Source organism: Ascaphus truei, chromosome 2 (genome assembly GCF_040206685.1).
Source record: "Ascaphus truei isolate aAscTru1 chromosome 2, aAscTru1.hap1, whole genome shotgun sequence".
Taxonomy (NCBI): Eukaryota; Metazoa; Chordata; class Amphibia; order Anura; family Ascaphidae; genus Ascaphus; species Ascaphus truei.
In genome coordinates this window covers 137,839,475-137,861,318 of record NC_134484.1, presented here as the reverse complement: position 1 = coordinate 137,861,318, position 21,844 = coordinate 137,839,475, and the positions used below count along the sequence as shown (strand labels likewise).

The 21,844-nt window shown below is 42.2% G+C and overlaps 1 protein-coding gene across 1 annotated transcript in view; it reads right to left on the bottom strand.

The window, feature by feature from the left end:
- Positions 1-19,845: 19,845 nt before the first annotated feature.
- Positions 19,846-21,844, bottom strand: part of EMILIN2 (elastin microfibril interfacer 2) — a 77,159-nt gene continuing 75,160 nt past the window's right edge. Inside the window, exon 9 of the mRNA XM_075585267.1 lies at positions 19,846-21,375. Within this exon, the coding sequence (XP_075441382.1) occupies positions 21,038-21,375 (338 nt within the window). The 3' untranslated portion in view covers positions 19,846-21,037. The remainder of the gene's footprint in view (positions 21,376-21,844) is intronic.

The window sequence follows — 21,844 nt, the reverse complement described above, 5'->3', positions numbered from 1 at the left end:
ACCGCCCTGACCAATCATCTCCCCAGAGGAACCGGACATCGCCAGAAAGCTTGTCTGATCCTTTGCGAAGACCCTTTAACGCCCAGGTGCCGTCGCACTGGGCAGGTAACGTTATGCACGTGCACACAAGAGTACTCTCACATAGTGGCAGCGCTGACCACGGGACAAGGGGGGGTTATACTGTGGACATGGTGTGGGGGTACACGGTGGTGGGTGTGGGGATTATGTGATATCCTATTGCAGTGCTAACCTTGAATGGGATTAGTATACGTTATGCTCATATATGCAGTAAAACCTGTCCTGTTTTACAACTGTTTGCTTACCGTCATTGTTTCCTGTGAGGGCCTCCTCCCACTCCGTTGGGATCCCTCCCAGGTGGAGGCGTTGCACCATGAGATTGTTATATGTATGTACCCCAGGCTCCCCGAGCGGAGGCTTAGGCTCCTGAGAGCCACACAGGTATACACAGCAGTAGTAGCGTCTGTATTCACAGGGAATACCCGTTACATAAATAAAAAATACTGTATGTCCTTGGACCTTCCTTCCAACCCTTGTGTCAGAAATTTTGATAAAATTTTTGTGGCATTTTCCCCCCCGAACAAACTGAATTTTTGTGGCAAATTATAATCTTTGTAAACATGTTTTCCCATCTCTACAAATAAGACTACTCTTTATTTGGTCATATATTACAATGTGCACATGCAGGTGACAATGATGCTTTAAGCCAGCGGTGCGCAAACTGGGGAGCGCGAGACTGTCTGCTTTTTCCTAAAAATGACACAGTGTCCTGTGTATTTCTATTTATTTTGAAGCGGTAAAAGGTTGAGTATATTTCATAAATCTGATGCAGTATATACAAGCAAAGGAAAATAAGTATAATACACACCCAGGTTATGAAGGCCATTACAGTACATTCTAGGAAGATATCATTGCAACACTTCACAAACGTGCTGATGAAGAACGTTTTTGATATGGCTCATGTTCCTGCTGAGTTGTGATCCCACAAAAGGCTCAGGTTTCAGGATGCAATTACTTTGTTGTAAGTAGTTCTCCACTTGTTAAAAGGAGAGTTTAAAAATGTTGATCTTGGCGCTATGAACTGGGGTCATTAAATCTGCTCGACTTTATTTCATTTGACATGAATTTGGAGCAATGTAAGTTTCACTATTACAGGAACATTAAATACATGTTACCTGGGAGGAGTGTGCTTCTTTAGTGTATCTACACAGACATTTGGTCTCTATCTCTAGGTAGTTGTGAGTTAGTTACACGCTTTCGTCTATGTGTGTTAACACCCAGCTATTCGCCCACTACCTCCTCGCAGGGCACCAAAAATCAGCACTAACGCCGTAATCTAACCAAAACCACACCCAAATTACGCCGCCACCACCAGGATTAATTTAAGGGCTGCCCCTCAGGAGTCTTCGGTCCCTCTTATACTAAAAAAATGTAATTAAAGCAAAACATGTCCCAAAATGCGGTTAATCTCTTATAATGGGTAATAGGTTCAGTTAGAACAGTAGAGCAGTTTTGCATTTTAGGTTTAATATAACAAAAAGGTGCACAGTGGTTGTTACAAGGCAAAAAAAAGAGATTTTGTGCTCAGCCAAGCTCTATCTCAAGCATTTTTTTAATAAAGAACTTTCATATAGGCCAGTTTAAAAATGACTACCTGCTAAAAAGTGTCTTGCTTTTTCCATGACCTCCATGTCTATTGTAAGTCTGTGCTTATACATACATGCCCATTTAATCAATGAAAGTAAAATGTATCTACTGAGAACAGATGTTACAAAAACAGTGAGTACTTCAACCAGCAAGTAGCGCAAATTCAAAGATAATAAAAATATACATACATAGTATAGTATTTCAGATCATATGAAGAATTATCAAGAATTCCCACATATGAACTCACATGGAGTGGGTAAGTATAATGCAGTGTGTGCTGTAACCACAATTCTTCCTCTTCAAATCAATATGGTGTATCCGGAAAGAAGAAAATACAAAACCTAGTAACCTAGTGCAGTAAATCCGTACATATATTATGTCAAACACACACAAACCCTGCAAGCGCAGAACCCAAACCCACCATACCATATGTAATTGTGGCACAAAGAGTCTTGAAAGCAGCAGTCCATGCTTCTGTTTAAAACAAAACAAACAAACAAACAAAAAAAACCTTTACTATGTGAATCAATTCAATGTACATAATATGTAATTAGCTAAGTTGCCGATCGATCCGTTCAACTGTGATCGACCGGCGAAGATTTGGCTCGGGTGTTCACTAAATGGCTGCCAGTGCAGCAGATGAGGACCAACGATGCAAAGTTCTATGGGGAAGAACATGTGACCAGGCAGTCACTAGATACAATTGCTGCACTGCTAGAGAGAGGGAGGCTCAAAAAGGGGTGTGCCAGAGCTTGTTTCAGAAGAGGAAGGTGATGTGACTTTGTAAATTGTTGCTATATAAACAAAAATGCTTGTTACATATTACATTCAAAATGATATTCATAGTTGTTTAAAAAAAATGCTACAAGTATTTTTTAGTACAGAACTGATTTATTAAAAAAAAAACCCACACATGTAGGATATTGCTTGGTTGGCATCTTTAAAGCTGTAACCACACCAACGTATACCCCTTTTCTACAGGTCCTAATACTACGTGCAAACACTCTCATAACCTCTCTAATGGAGGGAGAAATGTTTTAATAGACTGGTCATTCACAGGGGAATAACAAGACCTGCTGTTTGAAAGTGGAATTAGCGATTTTAAAACTAGGGAGGAGGGGTCAGAAACTTCCAAACAATTGTTTACCAATTGAAATTTACAAACACACACAATCCCACCACACCATATAGCTTTGTATCAAAAGGAGAGCTACTGGGTTTATGAGAGTGTTTGCAGCTAATGTTACGACTTGTAGAAAAGGATAAACCTTGGTGTGGTTACAGTCTTAAATATACTTCATACTTGAAAATTGATTATGTAAAATGTCTTAATTACAAATGTAGCCATGCTGTAAAATGGTCTGCAATTGTCTCTCCAGTAAACCTGGTAAGTTACAGGGGTGCCAGCAGTAATCATGGAGGTTTGCCCTCACACCCTGGTGAGGTGTCCTATGTATGGATGGGAGTGGCTACATACTCTGAGTTCACCGTTAGTGACATCAGAGATGTGCCTGTTTCCTGAGGTATATAAGGCACAGCACTGCCCAAAGTTAGTGCGTTGGAGGAAGGAATAAGTCTGTATTGAGACTTGTGAATGGAGGGCCCACTAGTGCAGTAACTAGTGGCCCGTTTCTACATCAAGTAGCATCAAGCCTGACAAGGCCACACTGTGACGCACTTACCAGAACTCCCTCCTACTGTCTCTGTACGTTCTCCCTACCTACCAATTAGATTGTAAGCTCCTCGGGGCAGGGACTCCTCTTCCTTAATGTTATGTTTATGTCTAAAGCACTTATTCCCATGATCTGTTATTTATATTATCTGTTATTTATTCGATTACCACATGTATTACTGTGAAGCGCTATGTACATTAATGGCGCTAGGTAAATAAAGACATACAATACAATACACTCCAACATGACAGTCAAGTAAGTTGCCTTATAATAGTCAGAGATAGATGGCAGGCACAGGCCACCTGCCTCTGCTCTGCCATATAACATCAAGGTCTTAGTTCTAAGGGTTTTCTTCTCCCAGACATTCTGATGTAGAAAGGTGAGAGGTCAGCTAATTTGTAGATTTTCGTATAGGTATAGGATACATGGGAGAATATTCATTTTAATATTGTAGAGTTGATTCTAACAAACCGTGACAGTGTATTTCCCACTTTTCTGTAATTCTGAGACAGGGATAATTTGCTTGAAATAATGCCTCTATTTGAATGGTAATATTGATCCCCAGATACGCAATATGAGAATGGGCCAATTTAATGGGATTGAAGTAAATTACAAGAATTTTGCAATATATTTTTTTTTTAGATTTAGGGCCTGCGAATTGGAGAAGTTTATCCTAAATTAGAGAGCTTCCCGAATAGTTTGATTGCCTTCATTATGTTTGGGATAGGTACAATGGGGTTGGTGACCATCAAAAGAACATAGTCTGCGTATAGTGCTACTTTCTGATGTGTACCCCCCGCATATTGACTCAGGACCCGGATTATTCCTAATTCTGTTTGCCAGTGATTTCATTATAAGGGCAAAAGGGGGCAGCCTTGTTGGGTACCCCTTTGATATAAAAAAGGATACTGACGATTGCTTCAAGCATTGTTTTAGGAAGAGCGTGCCCCGTTCCCATGGAATTAAATAAGTTAGTTAAGTGTGGCACTAAAATCAAATCGCAGTTATAATTAAGTTGTCAGTCCGTCTGGACCAGGAGTTTTGTTTGATTGCTGTAATTACTTAATTCTCTGTGACATCAGTGCGCCGGAGGTTGAGCTCAGCTTCCGGCGCGTACCAGCATGAGAGAGGGGCCCGGCGCAGGACAGTGAGGGAGAGGGACAGGCCCGCGGCAGCAATGTGGGAGAGCCGGGAGACCGGCAGCCACCAGAGTCCCGCAGCCGGACGCACAAGTTTGGCCGTGCCTGACCTTTGGCCGGGCCCAACATCCAGCGCCCTGCTTGTGAGACAATCTTATAACTCTTAACTTGAGAAAATAAATGACTTTTTTTTTTTAATCAGTGTCATAGAAAAGGAGGACACTGATTTCAACATTCACATTAGTGGAGTGTATAAATTTATATGCAAAAGCAACTATATAACTGTCCTTGTAAACAGTGGTGTAACTACATTTTGGCTCCCCTGTAAAAAAAATGGCAAGGGCCCCCTAAATATAAAAAAAATAGTTGCCAGCGGCCTTGCGATCACCCTATTCCCCCTCTTACACACCAACTTGCTCTCACATTCTCATACCCCCATGTATTTCTCTTCCTCTCACACTCCCCCATGTATTTCTTTCCCCTTCACGGTCCCCCTCTCTCCCCTTGTCACACTCCCTTTCTAACTCTTCCTCCCTCTCTCCCCCACCTCCGCTCCCCCTCACACACAATCACAATCACACAATTACAATCACACACAATTATAATCACACACAATTCCACACACATTCTCTCTGTCTCTTCCCCCCTCTGAGAATTTTACCTGGGAGGGGAGCTGTGTGGGAGCTGCTGCTGCTGCAGTGAGTGCTCAGCCATGTGTGAATGCAGAGGGAGGAGGGATTGGCTGTGTGTGGAGTGACGCCCCACCCCCGCATGAAGCGGAGAAAGCAGGAGTCGGGGCGGAACTTAAGCCCGACCTCTGGCCTCTGACAGGCCCAATTTCCAGAGCCAGCTCGGCAGAGCCCCATGTGCTGTGGGGCCCCCCTGCATTGCGGGGTTTAGCGGCACGGTGGTTACGCTATATTATAAAGCCCCTCAGGCAGTGTCTGCTGCATTTTCCGAGCACCCACACCACCTCCATAGCATATTTGTAAACTGATCTCCCATGTCACAAACTGCACGCCTGTGGGCACGTGACATATATCTGATAAGGGTTAATACATACAGCTATCTAGCTGACTCAATCTTGACCTACAGTATGCAAGGTCCTTCAAATCAGTAATATCTACCCGCAATCTGTCACAATATACAGAATATCTTTACTTACCAGTTGTTACGCACAGCACACCTGTGAGCACGTGACTTGTATACATGACGAGGCTTAATACACAGCTATCTAGCTGATCCACTTTTCACCTACGTAAGGTATCTCAAATGAATAAAAGCTACCCTCAATACGTCACAATATATCTTTTCTTCGCTGTCGCCACCAAAGAATTATCAAAACTGTCATTTGCAGACTGTCTGCTCCCTGTTTACTAAGTGTAGCCCCCTCTCCCTGTGACTAAGGGAACTACACATGCTGCCTTTACCTGTGGTTCACAGAGGGCCTGAGCCTCCACCACAGGGAGCCTGGGGTGAGTTCTCGTTCTCCTCGGTATAGCGTCTCCACCTGGGAGGGAACCTAGCTCAGCAGTATAACAGACTACAATTTGCCTCAGCAGACCTGGAGGAGCCAGACCCAGCGGGTGGCTTCGGAACACCAAGTGGCTAAGGTGGCAAACTTGCGCATGCCCTTGGCTTATTCTGAATCCTCGCTTGCCCGGCTTCACAAGACTGTCAGCGCTTTGATTGGCTGGTTAGAAAGTTCCCACGCTGTGATTGGCTGGAGTATTTCACAAATGAACTCAGAAATACTATAAGAATCCCCTCAGCCAATCACCGGTGTGATTCTCAAGCGCGAAAACAGCAGCGGGATATTTGAATGTACCAAAAGATGCTCTCTGAGAAATTACAAGAGACCGGCTTCAGAAAATCCGAGGTGAAATATTTTCTAAATCCAGCTTTTTGCAGCCAAGTTCTCAAAAACGAACTTAGCGGTCACGGATAGGATTGCAAGCCGAATTTAGTTCCAGGACGTTTGGAGCTAACTCCCGGTCAAGCAATTTCATGTCCTGCGGAGGAAAGAGAGCGGTGGCGTCTGGAAGTTCATGCCGATTTGGGTTCCAGGACATTTTGGGCTAAGTCCCAGTCAACAAAAACTCTTGTTTTACGTTCAATTTAGCTAGGAAAGTCTAGTGTTTTACCCCAGGTCCCAAGTAAGTGTGTCTCTTCTTATGTCGTTTGTGTATCATTGTGTGTATGCCTTTCCTGCGAATAAATTTACAATTTATTTCACCTTACCTGTTTTGCTCAATATATGATCCTGTTAAAAAGGTGTAAATGCCTGGTCTCCCGTGACATTCACCATATTAAGATAAGTTCCAATGCCGTGTCAGTATTAACATTGGCCTATTTGGTTGCTACATTGGACACTGGAACTATATAAGGGACAACAGCGGAGCGTCCTCATTTACTTTATATAATACTAGCTATAGATCCGGCGTTGCCCGGGATGTAATGTTCTCACTCCCACTCTCTCTCCACTCCCTTCCACTCTCTCCCTCCTCTTCACAGCTGTGCCCCCACCCCCCATTTAGAGCTGTGCTCCCCCCCCAGTTCACATCTCCGATTTCCCCCCCTTCAATGCTTCTGTCCCCACCCCCGTTCACAGCTCTGTTCCCCGTGTGTTTGGCAGCTGAGCTGATTGAGGGGGGAAGTGTGTGTGTATCAGTCAGTATGTGTGTGTGTCAGTATGTATGTGTGTGGGCTTGCCCCCCCCTCTCCTAACTCCCTTATCACCCCCCTGCGGACTGGATACCTGATGCACCCTGGATACCTGCTGGCCTGTGGCCCATGGATACCTGATGCACCTTGGATACCTGCTGGCCTGTGGCCCCTGGATAGCTGATGCTTCCTGGCCTGTGGACCCTGGATACCTGCGGCCCCTGGATCTCTGATAACCCCTGGATGCCTGTGGGCCCTGCCCTGTGGCCCTTGGATACCTGATGCACCCTAGCTTTCTGTGAGGCGTCCTTTATTGTGGCCCTTAACTAAGCTAGCCTATGCCGTAGCCTCTGTCTCTCTGGTCCCTGGTTCCCACCCCTCTTGTTGACTGATTCGTTTCCGTCGCGTCCTGGGGCTGCGGCCTGAACACTCCTGCACCTGTGCTGTCCTCGTGACATAACCACGGGCACTATAGAGGCGGCATGTAAACAACGCCAGACGACGTGATCCCCTGCTCGTGTTTACCCCCCAAACCCTTTCCACCCCTCCCCCTCTCCACCCCTCCCGGTTGGTCCCCGCTGAGGAGAGAGAGAACGGGGCCCGCGGGTGGTGAGGAGAAGCGGCATACGCTCCTTCCACCCTCATCCCCGGCGCTCCCAGCATCCCCGCTGTGGGGAGGGGAGAGAGAACGGGGCCCACGGGTGGTGAGGAGAAGCGGCGTGCGCTCCTTCCACCCCCCCCTCCCCGGCGCTCCCGGCATCCCTGCTGAGGGAAGGGGAGAGGAGAGGGAACGGGGCCCGCAGGTGGTGAGTGCTGCGGGTGTGGGGAGGTGATGGGGAGGTGAGCTGTGGGTGAGGGGGGTAATGGAGGTGAGCCGGCGGGGAGGTGAGCTGCCGGTGAGGAGGGGGAGCCGACAGGGAGGTGAGCTGTGGGAATGGGGGGGGGGAGCCGGTGGTGTTGGGGGGGCGGGGTGACTCTTGCCAGTGCACATTACCTCAGGTGGTGAGTAATCCGCAGGGGATGAATCTGCACTGAGGTTATTTTCTGAGAGTGTGGCAGTTGGCTATGTGAGGTCATAGAACCACGCAGGCCAACGAGAGGCGTGCGGGGGCGGGGCCGGGCCACGGAACAATCAAATTGGCTAGAGGGTGAGTGACAGACCAACAGACCAATCAGATTGCCCATAAGCACAGCAAACATACGTTTTCAGCAAACAAACAATGTTTTCATTTTGATAGATATAGATATGTTTTGTGTTAAGTTAAAAGTTTTTCTCTATAAGTATATATACATATATAATTACTTTAGGCCCTGCCCTGACATATACAGGGAAATAAGAGGGGTTACATTTAGACGAATGCCATCTTCACTGTTGCGTCTGTGTACTTAATATGCACATGTGGATTTGAAACTTTCTTAACTTCTACTTTTGCATGAGAACAGATTCTGTCATTCTTGGTATCATTTGATTCATGTAATCGCAATTGTTACAAATATCTATTAGTCGTTTTTGTGAATTGCTGTCAGACCCATGATTTCATATTTAGTAACTTTACCCAAACCTTTCGTCTGTCATCTTAGCCACACACCCATGGTATTCCAGAGAGCACCCAATGAAGGCATTTCAAGGCATGTTTTAGTTTATTCCCAGACAGGGAAGAAATTGTGACGCCATTTCAATCTCCCCACTTGCAAACCCAGGTGTTGGCCTCAAATATCTCAGTCTCTGGACAAACAGATAACTATGCAGGTGTTAGCTCCAATGTAACAGGATGAATCCCCTGTCAGATAATAATGTAAGGTAAAACTGTTTACAGAGCATGTGACAGCACTGAGGAGGTTAATTCCAAATCAGGATGGCTTAATTGGTATCATGAGCTGGGACATTAGTGCTATAAAAAGCCTACATTACTCAGTGCAAAAGGTTCTCTGATCCCGGAAGTCACTGCACCTGGACAACGCAAGAGTGACCAGTATGCATGGACTTTTTGAACCCCTATCCCAGCCAGGAGGAACCCATGGGGTCCAAAGGTAAATATGGCCTATGACTTAATTGTGTGTTATCATTGGAAAGGAGCTTAGCCCCCCACCCTCTATATAGACTAAGCATTGTTGTAGTCAGAGCTTCAAGAGGAGCAAGGCCTGTTTATTTTTTATCCCTGTTTGCTGAATCCAAGTGGTATTTATGTTGTCTAAGTTGCAGCCAATAAAAGCCTCTACATGCATACATACAGGCATCTCCTACACCCAATAAAACCAATTATTGTATTTTTTAAGACAACTTGCAACATAACATTAACCTCTGATGTGCCATATTTATAAAAAAATACTTAATACTTTCTGCCATATTCATTACATCTAATTTTTCCCATCTTTTGTGGAGCAGCCGAGGAACCTCCCCTAGCAAGAGCCCCCACAGTTAGGGCCGCAGGGATGACCATGAGGCCTCTATAACACACTTACCTTCCCTTCCAGCGATGCGTCGTCATGGTAACCCATCAAATTATGCCATGGGAACATGACGACACAGGACCCCGTGTGTCATTTGACGCAGGGGGGTGGGGGTGGCAACGAGAAGAGCAGGCAGGTGCGCTGGGAAAAGTTTGCCCACCCATGGTGTACAGGATCTCCAACTACAATAATTTGGGTGAAAAATTAGTGCAAAAATAGCGCTCGCGTGACAAACGTAAACAGACTTAAACAATATAGTGACAACAAAATTAATCAACCTGTGCACTTGAGTCCAAAAAAGAGTCCAATGAGCTGCCCAAAAAGTCAATCTGGTTATCTCACAACCAGTGATGATCCCTGACGAAGAGGCCCGCGATTGAGAGTTTCAAAACGCGTTGGACATGTGGCACAGCGAGGACACTGTAGCAGTGAATACTAGTGGTGACGTCAGCAGAGGAGCCGATCGGTGAGACTCCAGAAGCATTGAGTCCGGACTGCGGATCTCCTCAAGGTTACGGAGGCGATATACCCAACTGCGAGCGGTGCACTCCAGCTAGTGACTACTCCACACTTAGGCGAATGTCCTAGTCACATCTGGTAGGATTCCAATTTTTCCACTCGGCAGAGCCATATTTTATCGGAGTGCAAGGAGCACTCATTATATATTTGTTATTGTGTGATGTACATTGTGTACACTATTTTATTCTTATGTTCCTCCATTTTGGAGTATTAAATTGCTCTGCCAGTATATGTTGTACAATGTTATTGGGGTAACACACTATTGTAGTGTTTTTCTGTATTTTGTCTCCCTTTTCTTGAGGTAATTATCTTCAAGACACTGGACATTATCTGCAGTCTTCATGTAGATACACAAGCTGCTTATTCATAGCGCCACAAGAGGTTAACTATTCTCATTACAATCATTTGGGGTTTTAATATCTAAGCAGACAAGAGAAAAGAGTGCTTCAATAGTGAAATCGAGCATCCCCGTTTGTTATTGCAGTTTCTTATAAACCCTGGAGTGCAATATGTTTAATAAAGTATGACATTTTCCATTTCAACAGCAGCAGGCTCTATCCCACCATGGTTCAAATTACAAGTCTACTCTTAGGTCCTAGCAAATTATTATACAGAGGGTATAATACGAGTAATGCTAAGGGGAAACACGTATGTACAGATAGTGTGCCCTGGTATAAACTGTAACCCAGAAACTGGAACACACATGTTTTTGTAGTGAGCATTATTAATATTCATGAGTTATATGAAATTTCAGAACATTAAAATAGAAAATATTGAACTTCAACAGTTCTATGTAAATCTAAGGTGGGCTGCAATGCAACCTTAAGGATCATAGGGTATTACAAGTATATTCACATTCAATTATCTTTTGTGACTCTAATACAGTGATCAAATAAATAATTATAATTAAATAATTGGACACCTGCAAGCTCATATTAAACCCACAAATTAACCACAACATATATATATAAGTGTAGCCCTTGTAAGAAATGGGGGCTATATATCTTTCTCCTACTGGTGTAAGTCCTGTTAAGAACAGGCCGCCAGTAGTTAACATGGGTTTTCCCCCCTGCTTAAGCCCTGCCTTGAGTGATGGAGGCAGGCCTCTGACTCTGTGTGCAGGCCTGAGACAGAGGGGAGGTCCTGCTGACATCATGAGGGGTGGGGCTGTCTAAACTTAGTTCTGCCTGTTCCTGTAAGTGACGAGTAGTTCTGTTCTGTCCTGGGAGTGGAGAGTGCTGGAATGTCTGACCTGAGAGGACTATGCTTGGAGGAGGAACTCAGGTCCAGTCTGAGTAGAGCGGATAGAACTAGAGGTGGTGGACCAATGCCCCTCACCCTACTCAGGGGTTGAGGGGGGACATCTAGCCTCACCCAGAGGGTATACCCTCGAGGTGAGTGCAATGGGTATTGAAGCCCCAGTCAGCCCACCCTGCAGGGGTACAGCCTGGAGGAGAGGAGGAAAAGACCTGTATACATTTGGAAGCCCTGCTGCGTATGAACTGTGGTGTATGATCTGCTGTGTGCTGCTACAGAAAGAATAAAGAGACATTGCTGCTTTTAACAAAGACCTGACTGAGACTGGAATCTCTCTTCCCTGAGTGGGAATTCTCTGTAAGGGTTCCACCCCATATCCCTGGGGCTTATAGAGATGGAGGCGCTGCACCGTTGCTAGAGAAGATGTAGGCATATACCCCAGAAGACTGTCCCTGTTATCCCCAATACCAATGCGGGAGACTCAGGCCCTCCTGTTCCTCACAAGTATGCACCACCAACATGCATGTAGCCAGGCCTCACTACACCCTAGAGGTCCAATCTGCGACCGGGGGGGGGGGGAACCATGGGTTACATAAGCATATAAGTGTCACAGAGGAGTGCTACTGAGCATGGCAATATATATTTAAAACCAGAGACAGAACATGAAACTCAGACAGCGCTCAGTGCACATCCAGTGAAACTTATACACGGTACAGTGCCTAAATATATATGTATAGAGATCTATTAAATAAAATGGTCTTTTAGTTTAACATTTTGGCCAAAGTGTTGTAAGCCCCTGAGCCACTACACGGCAGACCACATATCAAGGGTCCCTAACACTAATATAAATTCTTAATAACCTGTGCATTACCAGGAAGAATGATTTATAATAAATCTGTCAAAATTAGTTGCATAGTTCTAAGTCTGATTGAAGCTTTTATTAACCTGTACATTATCAGGAAAAGCTCTCTGTATTAGATTTGTCACAATCATACTGCAAGCAAGCAAGTTCCCCAGAGAGTGGGATATGCTATTGAGTGAGCTTTTAACCATTTAAATGTGGGAGGGGGTGAGCTTCAACAAGATAGGAAGTGCCACCTTCCAATCAGCTAAGACCAGCTGAACAAGAATTGTAAAACATACAGGACACCTGCAAGCTCATATTAAACCCCCAAATTAACCACAACATATAGATAAGCATATGTGTCACAGAGGAGTGCTACTGAGCATGGCAACATGTACCGTGTATAAGTTTCACTGGATGTGCACTGAGCTCTGTCTGTGCTTCATGTTCTGTCTATGGTTTTAAATAGATATTGCCATGCTCAGTAGCACTCCTCTGTGACACTTATATGCTTATAAAGAGTTGTGGTTAATCTGGGCAGGGAATTGGGAGTTCTGACCAAACAGGAATCTACTTATTTATAAAATCCCTTTCCTACTGTACCCATTTTCCCCATCTCCCAAAGATCCATAAGTCTCTGGTCTGCCCTCCTGGCAGACCTATTATATCGAGCATTGGATCTTTGGGAGATGGTTTATCTAGGTATGTTGATTATTTTTTGCAGACATTAGTTAAGACACTTCCCTCATATTTAAGTGATTCATTACATCTACTTCTGGATATTCAAAATATTACCTGGACTAACATCTATATGTGGGTCACACCAGATGTGACCTCCTTATATACTATTATTGATCACACTTTAGGCACTAGAGCCATTAGTCACTTTTTGAATCACTCCAACATTCACTTAGCACAGAGCACTTTTATTTTAGATAGCGTCATGTTTCTATTGCAACACAATTATTTTTTATTCAACAAACAATATTATTTACAAACACAGGGGACAGCTATGGGCACATCTTTTGCACCCTCATATGCTAACCTCTTCATGGGATTCTGGGAAACTACGCACATTTTCGGTGACACCAATCCATTTAGAGAACACATAATCTTTTATCGTCGATATATAGATGATTTATTATTCATTTGGAGTGGGGATCTACCTACACTTCATGCTTTTTTTTAATACCTAGATACCAATGTTTATAATTTAAAATGTACTCATGCATACCATGATACTAAAATTGATTATTTGGACTTACATTTATATGTGGATGTCGGTCTAAAAATACAGACTGGCATCTTTAGGAAAGAGAACTCCCGAAACTCCCTGCTCAGATCTAAAAGTGCCCACCCCAGATCATTGCTCCAGGTATCCCTAAAGGGCAGTTCCTAAGGTTGAAGAGGATCTGCTTGACTGAAGAAACCTTTTTAATACAAGCAGAACAACTACAATTGAGATTCAGAGATCGTAGTTATAAAAACACTGACTTGGAAACTGCCTTTCAGCAGGCATTACATGCTGATAGAACAGAACTTTTAGCTAAAGCTAAAATTAATAAATACAGCAATAATATTAATAAAAAAGAAAGGGGGAAACATATTCCAAGACTGATTCGGTAGATGAGACACTTTTTTTTGTAACCACTTTCTCTAAACAAGCTGAACAAGTCAGAACCATTCTATACAAATATTGGGAAATTTTGAAACTAGATAAAGACTTCGATTTGTATACGAGACACAATCCAAAGTTAGTCTTTAGAAAAGCTAAGACTATTGGGAATCATATTTCACCCAGTCTTTTTTGTTCAGCTAAAGATAACATTAAGAATATACCAAAGGGCTTCTTCAAATGTGGGGGTTGTAATCTCTGCAGATATGCGACACCAATTAAATCTATTAGAAATGTGTATACAAACCAGAGATATAATATTGGTTCATTCGTGACTTGTAAGACCAGTTTTGTTATTTATCTACTTAGATGTGCATGCGGGAGCGGCTATGTAGGTAGAACAATTAGAGAACTCAGAGTCAGAATAAATGAACATGTTAGAAGCATCAAAAATTGTGATGAAAGATTTCCTGTAGCGCGTCATTTCACCAATTGCACCCAGGGTTCACTATCCACATTTATATTTAGTGCCATTGAACATGTGCATACTAATGTCAGAGGAGGGGACAGAGAAGCTCTCCTCAATTGCAGGGAGATGCATTGGATTTATGCTCTTGGGACATTGGCTCCCAAGGGCATGAATCTAGATTGGGAATTGAAACATTTTTTGAAATAGACCAATCATAATCGTTACAATTGATTAAAAAGATATATAGAGACTAGATTTAGTCCAATGTTGATATGGTCTCAAGTGGAATTTACTTTTGGGTCAATTGATTTTTGCATATGAATCCATACATTTATAACTTCTTGAATCAGATTATAAACCAACAATGATTGGTAATTTATATATATCAACGGATAGATGATTATGTTATGTTGGCACAGGGATGCATGACTTAATTTATTATTTAATCTAGTTATGTAATTTTGCTTTAATTTTTTATAAAAATAGTTGTATATTTAGTATTATTAGAAAGTATATACATATTTTTCTTTTACCTTAGAATTTACAGATTATCTATTTATTAAATGTGATTACGTTATTTAATCTCATGAGAATGCATCCCTTGCTTCAGCATGAATTATCATATTGTCCTGTTTTGAGAATGTTAATTTGTTTAGGATATTCATATTTCGATCATGTATTGATATCATAAGTTTATATCAAAGGTGATTCATCAATTCCCTGCACCTTGCTGGTTTAATTACATTTGGGAGCTACCAAAGTAATATTGTTGTTCCCACTACTCTGGACAGTCTACATGATTAGATTAGTGACAATACTGTACATTATTATTATGCTTTTTGTCATTTTCTATGCATTGAGATTTTAAAAGTTATTATTTACAATCTACTTATAGGGGTTGCGATCAGTTACTATTCCTCTTCCTATTAACCAGTTCGTTGTTCTTTATTTATTATTGTGTTTTTATCTTCATGTGAGTGTTTTTTTCCAGTTTTTTTTCAATTTTGTTTAAACTTTCTTTGTTTTTTGTTAACATTACAGATCTGCTCTCTTGCTGTTGTACATGACCCTCCGCTCACGCATGACGCGTCTCCTGCTGTGGGCAGCTCATTGGTTGATGGGCTCCTCCAATGGGATTTGCGTCCTTAGTTTCGTGCCGTTTTGCGGCGCATTGCTCCGGTTGTGTGGGCGGGGGATCGCCTATATCAGTGTGAGTATGATCTAGACGCGGACATACTCTTTGATAAAGGGCGATTGTCTGAAACGCGTCAGAGTTGTTATCATGTTCCCTACATGCCATACCATTAAAATATAACCTTTTAACTTTCCTATGGTGTTAGCCCCTGCTTTTTTTCAGCAGTGCTCTGTCCCCATCTCTGGATGTTTACCTTTGCTAATTGATTGGCATGATGTACGCATCAGGACAAGCTGCCATATGTGAGTACTGTTTTTTCTACATTAATTGACTGTGGAGGAATTGACCATCATTGGTGTTACTCTAGAGGTTTGTCCAGTGGAGTCCTCTCATTGTATTACGATCTGTACCTCCACTATATGGACAGCTATTGGTATTAACTCCTCATATGAGATGCAGATACACTGGGTCTATCAGTCTCATTGGGCTTAACTCAGAACTTGTGATTACTTAACTCATACTCATGATTCAAGACTTATTGGAATACATGTCTCCTGTGGATACTGAGCACCGTTACTTGGAAGTTGTTCCTATTTTCTTAATTTAGCATAAGAAGAGATTGTCCTGCAGAGCTCCTCTTTCTGGCAGTCGAGCAGCCACGCCCCTCCAAGAAATTAATCTTTTAACACCTCAGCCTGTTGTATAAAATCCTGTCCTTTACTACAATTTCTTCTTATTCTCTTAAATTGCTGTATGGTATATTAGATATCTAATTCGGATGATGGCAAAAAGGACATACTGGGATCTAGTTGCCATCTTCTTCCTTAAAATACATGTTCAAGTGAATAAGTCCCACATGTGCGAAGAGAATGACATCTAAAATTTCAATACTAGTTTTACAAAAATTGAAAGAAATTTAAGATTAAGATCATTACTATTCAAATGTAGTAAACATTGATTTAATCCCATAATGTCCCCCTTCCAGATAAAAAGAATATCGTCTATGTAGTGACGCCCTCTCAAGCATTTTGTTTTTCAAGAACTCTCATATTGGCCTATTCGAAAATTATTACTACCTGCTATTATAATCTAATGATATCACTACAATGACCAAGAAAACTATTGTAACTCTGTGCTTGTAAATACCTGCCATTAAAGCAAGGAAAGTAACAATTCTTTTAATTACAAATACCCAAGGATTTACCTTCACCAACAACCACTTAACGCCTGCTTGTATCCAAAATCAAAAGCTTGGGGCTCTGCACTGAGATTCGCATTGGATTCAACTTCTCCCTTCACAGATGAATCCTCCATGGCTGCAATCCCTCTGCGGTGAAGTCCACAAAATCAAGGTACTGTAAAAATTAAAATCATCTCGGGATCTATACTCCACATGCCCAGAGACACTATCCAGCTTTCCTCCTTATCCAGAAAAATAACCCTCCTAAGGCCGCGCGTATAGTGACCGGGGATGGGTGACTTCACCCATCGCCATCGATGCTAGCGAAAGTTATATTTCACTTTGCAGCGGCGTTGCGGTCTTCCGAGCATTTGATTTGTTCAGGAGGTGACAGCCCTTGAAAAATCAAATATTCCCGGCTTTCGAAGTCCGCGGCACGACATCGCTCCGTCACATTGCTGCCGTCGCGCTTACTATAAGCGCGCGCGGCGGCAATGTATTTGTTTTTGGGCAGCGTCGCCCATCGCGGGCACTATATGCACGGCCTTAACTGCATTTTTACATGTTATCCAACTGGGATAAAGATACTTTCCAACACACAGCACTACAGAAAATTGTACACATCACAAGAAAAGTGCTTTTTGTTCTACAAATCATGCTGGTGTCAATACACATGGAAGCTTGAGGAATATCGCCACTTGAAAGGTTTTCACACCTCACCTTGAAAGAACTTTCAAACCTCACTCAAGCCTGCTCTGATGTGGAGTAGTGTCATATAACAACATACGAGGCACAGTCTGCCTTGGATAACCATGACATCCTGAACAAACTGGACACAGCAAAATACTTTTATATATCATTTATTACAGCAAGACAACCAAGAGATTCTGCTGCTGCTGAACCTCTAGTCTCCTGTCACTCCACCCTCTTTGTGCTGCCATTCCTATTGAACCATCCTTTAATTACGTCCTTCAATCCCAATGCATTAAAAAAAAACTCTCAAGGGCTGCCGTGGTGGGCAAAAACACACTCTCCCATACCTTCCTAACTCGCCTACGCTCCTGCTCAGCCGCACTGCCAGAGAATAGGCAGATCGAAGTGGTGTCCAATTTACGTTCTATGGTACAGAGGAACAGAATTATGGGTCCTTGCTGCTTGATCCCCATCCCCAAAGATTCTACACTGAATGGACTGAATACATCTCAGGGCCCCCACTGTGACCTATTAGGAGCAATACATCTCAGGGCCCCCACTGTGACCTATTAGGAGCAAGACCGCGTTCCCCCACCTCCCGACTGTGCTATCTAAGAAGTGTCAGGGTTCGTATGGAAGGTTATTGAGAACGTTGTGGCAACCCAATTGGAAAGCAGTCTATCAACCCATGATATTTATGACCCATTCCAAATAGGATTCAGAAGACAGCATAGTACTGAAACAGCTCTAGTTTGTGTGCTAAATTATCTCCTGCTGGCGGGAGACAGCGGTGACTTTTCGATCTTAGTACTCGGCCTCGCTGCAGCATTTGATACCATGGACAATGGGATCTTAATGGAGTCTTAATAGGATCCCCATTCATCCCTCAAAGAGCAAGAAAAAGAAGAGAACAACACAGTGTTATATGGTTTATTTATCCATATTTATTTATCACTGTTCACATATATTTATTAGTCCCTGTTTATCCTGCGCTCCCCTAATTTTTCACATCATGATTTTAATTGAGTGCCTGAAGGATTTCTGTGGACTACGTGGCACAGTTCTCAGCTGGTTCAGATCTTTTCTCACTGGCAGGTCATAGAGAGTATCTTCAGAAGTGTACTCTGCATCCATGCCCCTGTCATGTGGAGTGCCACAAGGTTCTATCGTATCTCCCATGTTGTTCACAGTGTACATGCTGCCACTAGGTGACAATCAGGTGGCATGGCGTGGGTTATCAGTGCTATGCAGATGACACTCAACTCTATTTGTCCTTTGCACCAAGGACCTATTATCCATCTTCAATAGATGTTTATCTGAGCTCGTACAGTTGATGAGTGCCAATTGGCTGAGGTTGAATCCTGATAACAAAGAAGTGCTCATGGTGAATGATCACCGTCAGAAGACAACAAGATAGCAGCTAGGTAAACCAACTGTCCTTAAGCTTGGAAGTTTCCCAGCTGCTAAACTCTGTGTGCGGAATCTTGGTGTTGATCTTGACTGTGACTTGACCCTTAATCAGGTGTCAACCATTGTCATATCTTCAGTCTTCCACCAAAAGAACAAAGCCAGGATTAAGCGCCCGATCCTCCCTGTTAACTAACCAGAACCTTTCTTGCCACATCACACCTGTTCTCCATTCACTGCCTGTGACGTGGCAAATTTATTTCAGCTATCTGAAAGAGCTTCTAGTTCCTCCACTCCCATTCACTCACTTTGATCAACAGATAAAGGACCTCCAACAGTTCCCGGAATCTCTTTGACTTCCTTTGGGGCCTGAGCTTTTAGCCACACTGCTCCCACTCCTTGGTACAGTCTGCCTCGTACAATTTGAGAGATTTCCCTCTGGAAATCTATCAAAACAGGAGGTTTACCCAGGCATTTAATTATTGAATCACAATTTAATAGCTACAGTACCATCCCATCCTGTATTGTATATTTCCTTGTGTCTGGTCTCTTTTATAACCTTTAAATGTTTTATTTTTCCCTTTTAGTAACTGAAGTGCTTTGAGTCCCATTGGGAGAAAAGTGCTATATAAATAAAGTTATTATTAACATTTATCTAGTGACAGAATGGATGTTACAAAAACAGTGAGTAGCAATGCCCGATAAACATTAATAATAAGTGATATATTTTGTTTTTCTTAAATAAGCAGTCATATAGAGGTCACAATTTAATTTTGGTGCCTGAGACACAGAAATAAAGTGACTTGCCCAAGGTCACCAAGCGAACAGGTACTGGAATTTTAACTGGATTCACCCGCAGTCATTAATTGAGCCAATTTTCAACCCATTATTTCCCAAAAGCCAACAGGCTTGTTAACTTGCAATCTAAAATGTGGATCAAATATCAATAAATAGAAGGTGTCTAATGATGTTTACTATTCAGATGCTTGCAAAAAGAACATCTTGGCAATGTTTGATTCCCACATTGCAGGAGGTGCAAGTTAACTGCTTCAGTGCAGTGCAGGCTCCAGGAAGGAAGATGCAGTTCTCAACGCAACAAATTCAGATTGCAATTAAAAAAAAAACTCAGCCATGTAACATGTATTATTTTAATGTGTCTTCGATCATTTAAAAAAAGGTTTAATAGCTTTTCACATTTGAGGCCGAAATGCACAAAGTGAAAAAGCATAAAGACAAACAGAACATACATTTACTAGCTTTGGGTAGATGTTAGAGGATTTTACTGACAGAAATATGCAATAATCCCACAATTGTAGTAATCAGCACGGAGATATTAAGTAGTTGGTAGGAAATCACAGTTGCGGCCTTATTTTAATAGTCCCCCACAAATGGGATATTACACCCAAGCAAAGACAACTGGATACACATTGAAATTATTTAATTATTTTGTGTTACTTTTGGACAGTAGTTATAACCCAATTATGTCATGTTTTTTTAAATTAAATTAATTAAAAGAAAACAAATGAAACAAAAAACAGTTCTCATCAATTTGTACACACTGTACCGGTAAACATGGTGAAAGGAACTAATAACTTCTTAAAATGTATAAGCATCAAGTAAATGTATAGCAACCGCTTTCTCCCCTTTACAGTAAATGTTTGATGCCTGCACAGTGTCATGTTAAATGTATGGAAGACGTGTGCATAGCCGTAGCACAGACAGGCATGTTTTAGAATCCTCTAAATGGCCACATAAACAGCTCATGATTTGCTTATTCCAATTTACCTTTCGGCTAAGAGGAGCATTTCTACATGAAAAACACTTTTCTCTACATTACGTGGCATATCGGGCTCTGGAGAGCTTCACTCCTATTTGTACAGTGCTTTTAAAAATAGCTATGTTAAAAAACTAAAAGGTACTCTCCATAAGAGTCTCCTAATTAAATAATGAAAAATCAGTAAACTCAAAACACATACTTAATATTAAATGCGTAACAAATGCAGGATGGTATAACATTTTTTTTTTCTTTTTTTAAATACGTAGGAAAACATTCAGTGGTAAAAAAATATCTTTGTGTGAATTCAAGAACAGTGCACAGGGCTGTTTTATAATGAAGTGTTTGCAAGACCATGGTTAAAATGAATCACAAAGCAGAAAGCATGTACTAATATAATGAGGAGACTAGAGTACAGTATACATCATACATTCCCTCACAAATCAAGTACATATTTGTAAATGGTATATATTAAAGCTTCAAAGTGAATTGCATGTAATGTCTTTTTCTCTGAATGTCCTGTCTTTCTCTTTTTTTTCATGCAGGATTAAGCTATCTGTGAAAAGAATAAGGATATAAAAAGACACCACTAAATGTAGAGTAGATTTCGTCTGAGTCCGAATAGGCAAGTTTGCCTCCGGTCAGTACAATGCTGACATCATCTCCGGCTTTCAGGTGCAGAATGAGATGGAAAGTTCCGACCCCTCCGCAAGTGTGTGTCTTTGAGCTCGGTTTGTGGTATTCCAGCAGCTCTCTTCTGTAGCCGGACGTGTCCATCTGAGCCACGCTGGCATTGGACACCAACAAAACAGCTTCTACGTGATTGTCTCGTTCTGGCGTGAGGACTGCTGTTATCATGTAACGGCCCTCAATAGGAGCTGTGAAGATGCCTGTTACAAGAACAAGAAGGTCAATCCCAAATCAAAGCATTAATGAAACATTTCTTTCCTTTCTCCCCAATAAACCATTTCCCCCCATATAATTCCGGAAGCTTCCCTCATGATCAATGCTGCCACCTTCTCTGCAATATGTAGAAGCAATTATCAACATAATAATCTGCTACTAACAGTTAAATATTGTAGCACTACATTTTGCCCCGGTTATACATCTGGAAGACCAGCCGTTGACTCGGAAAACAGTTGGTGAGAATGGGGGAAAAAAAATCTGAATATACAAATGGGTAACAAGGAAAGCTACGCAGTCTTCTAATGGGAGTAAACTTGTATATCCCTCTTAGGGCCGGAACGTTAATTAACGAACTATAACACTATGTGAGGGTGTCTAATGTTTGTCCCATGTATATGAACGATAACCTACAATAGATCTATAAAGCTATTCGGAGATAAGGACAGAAATTGA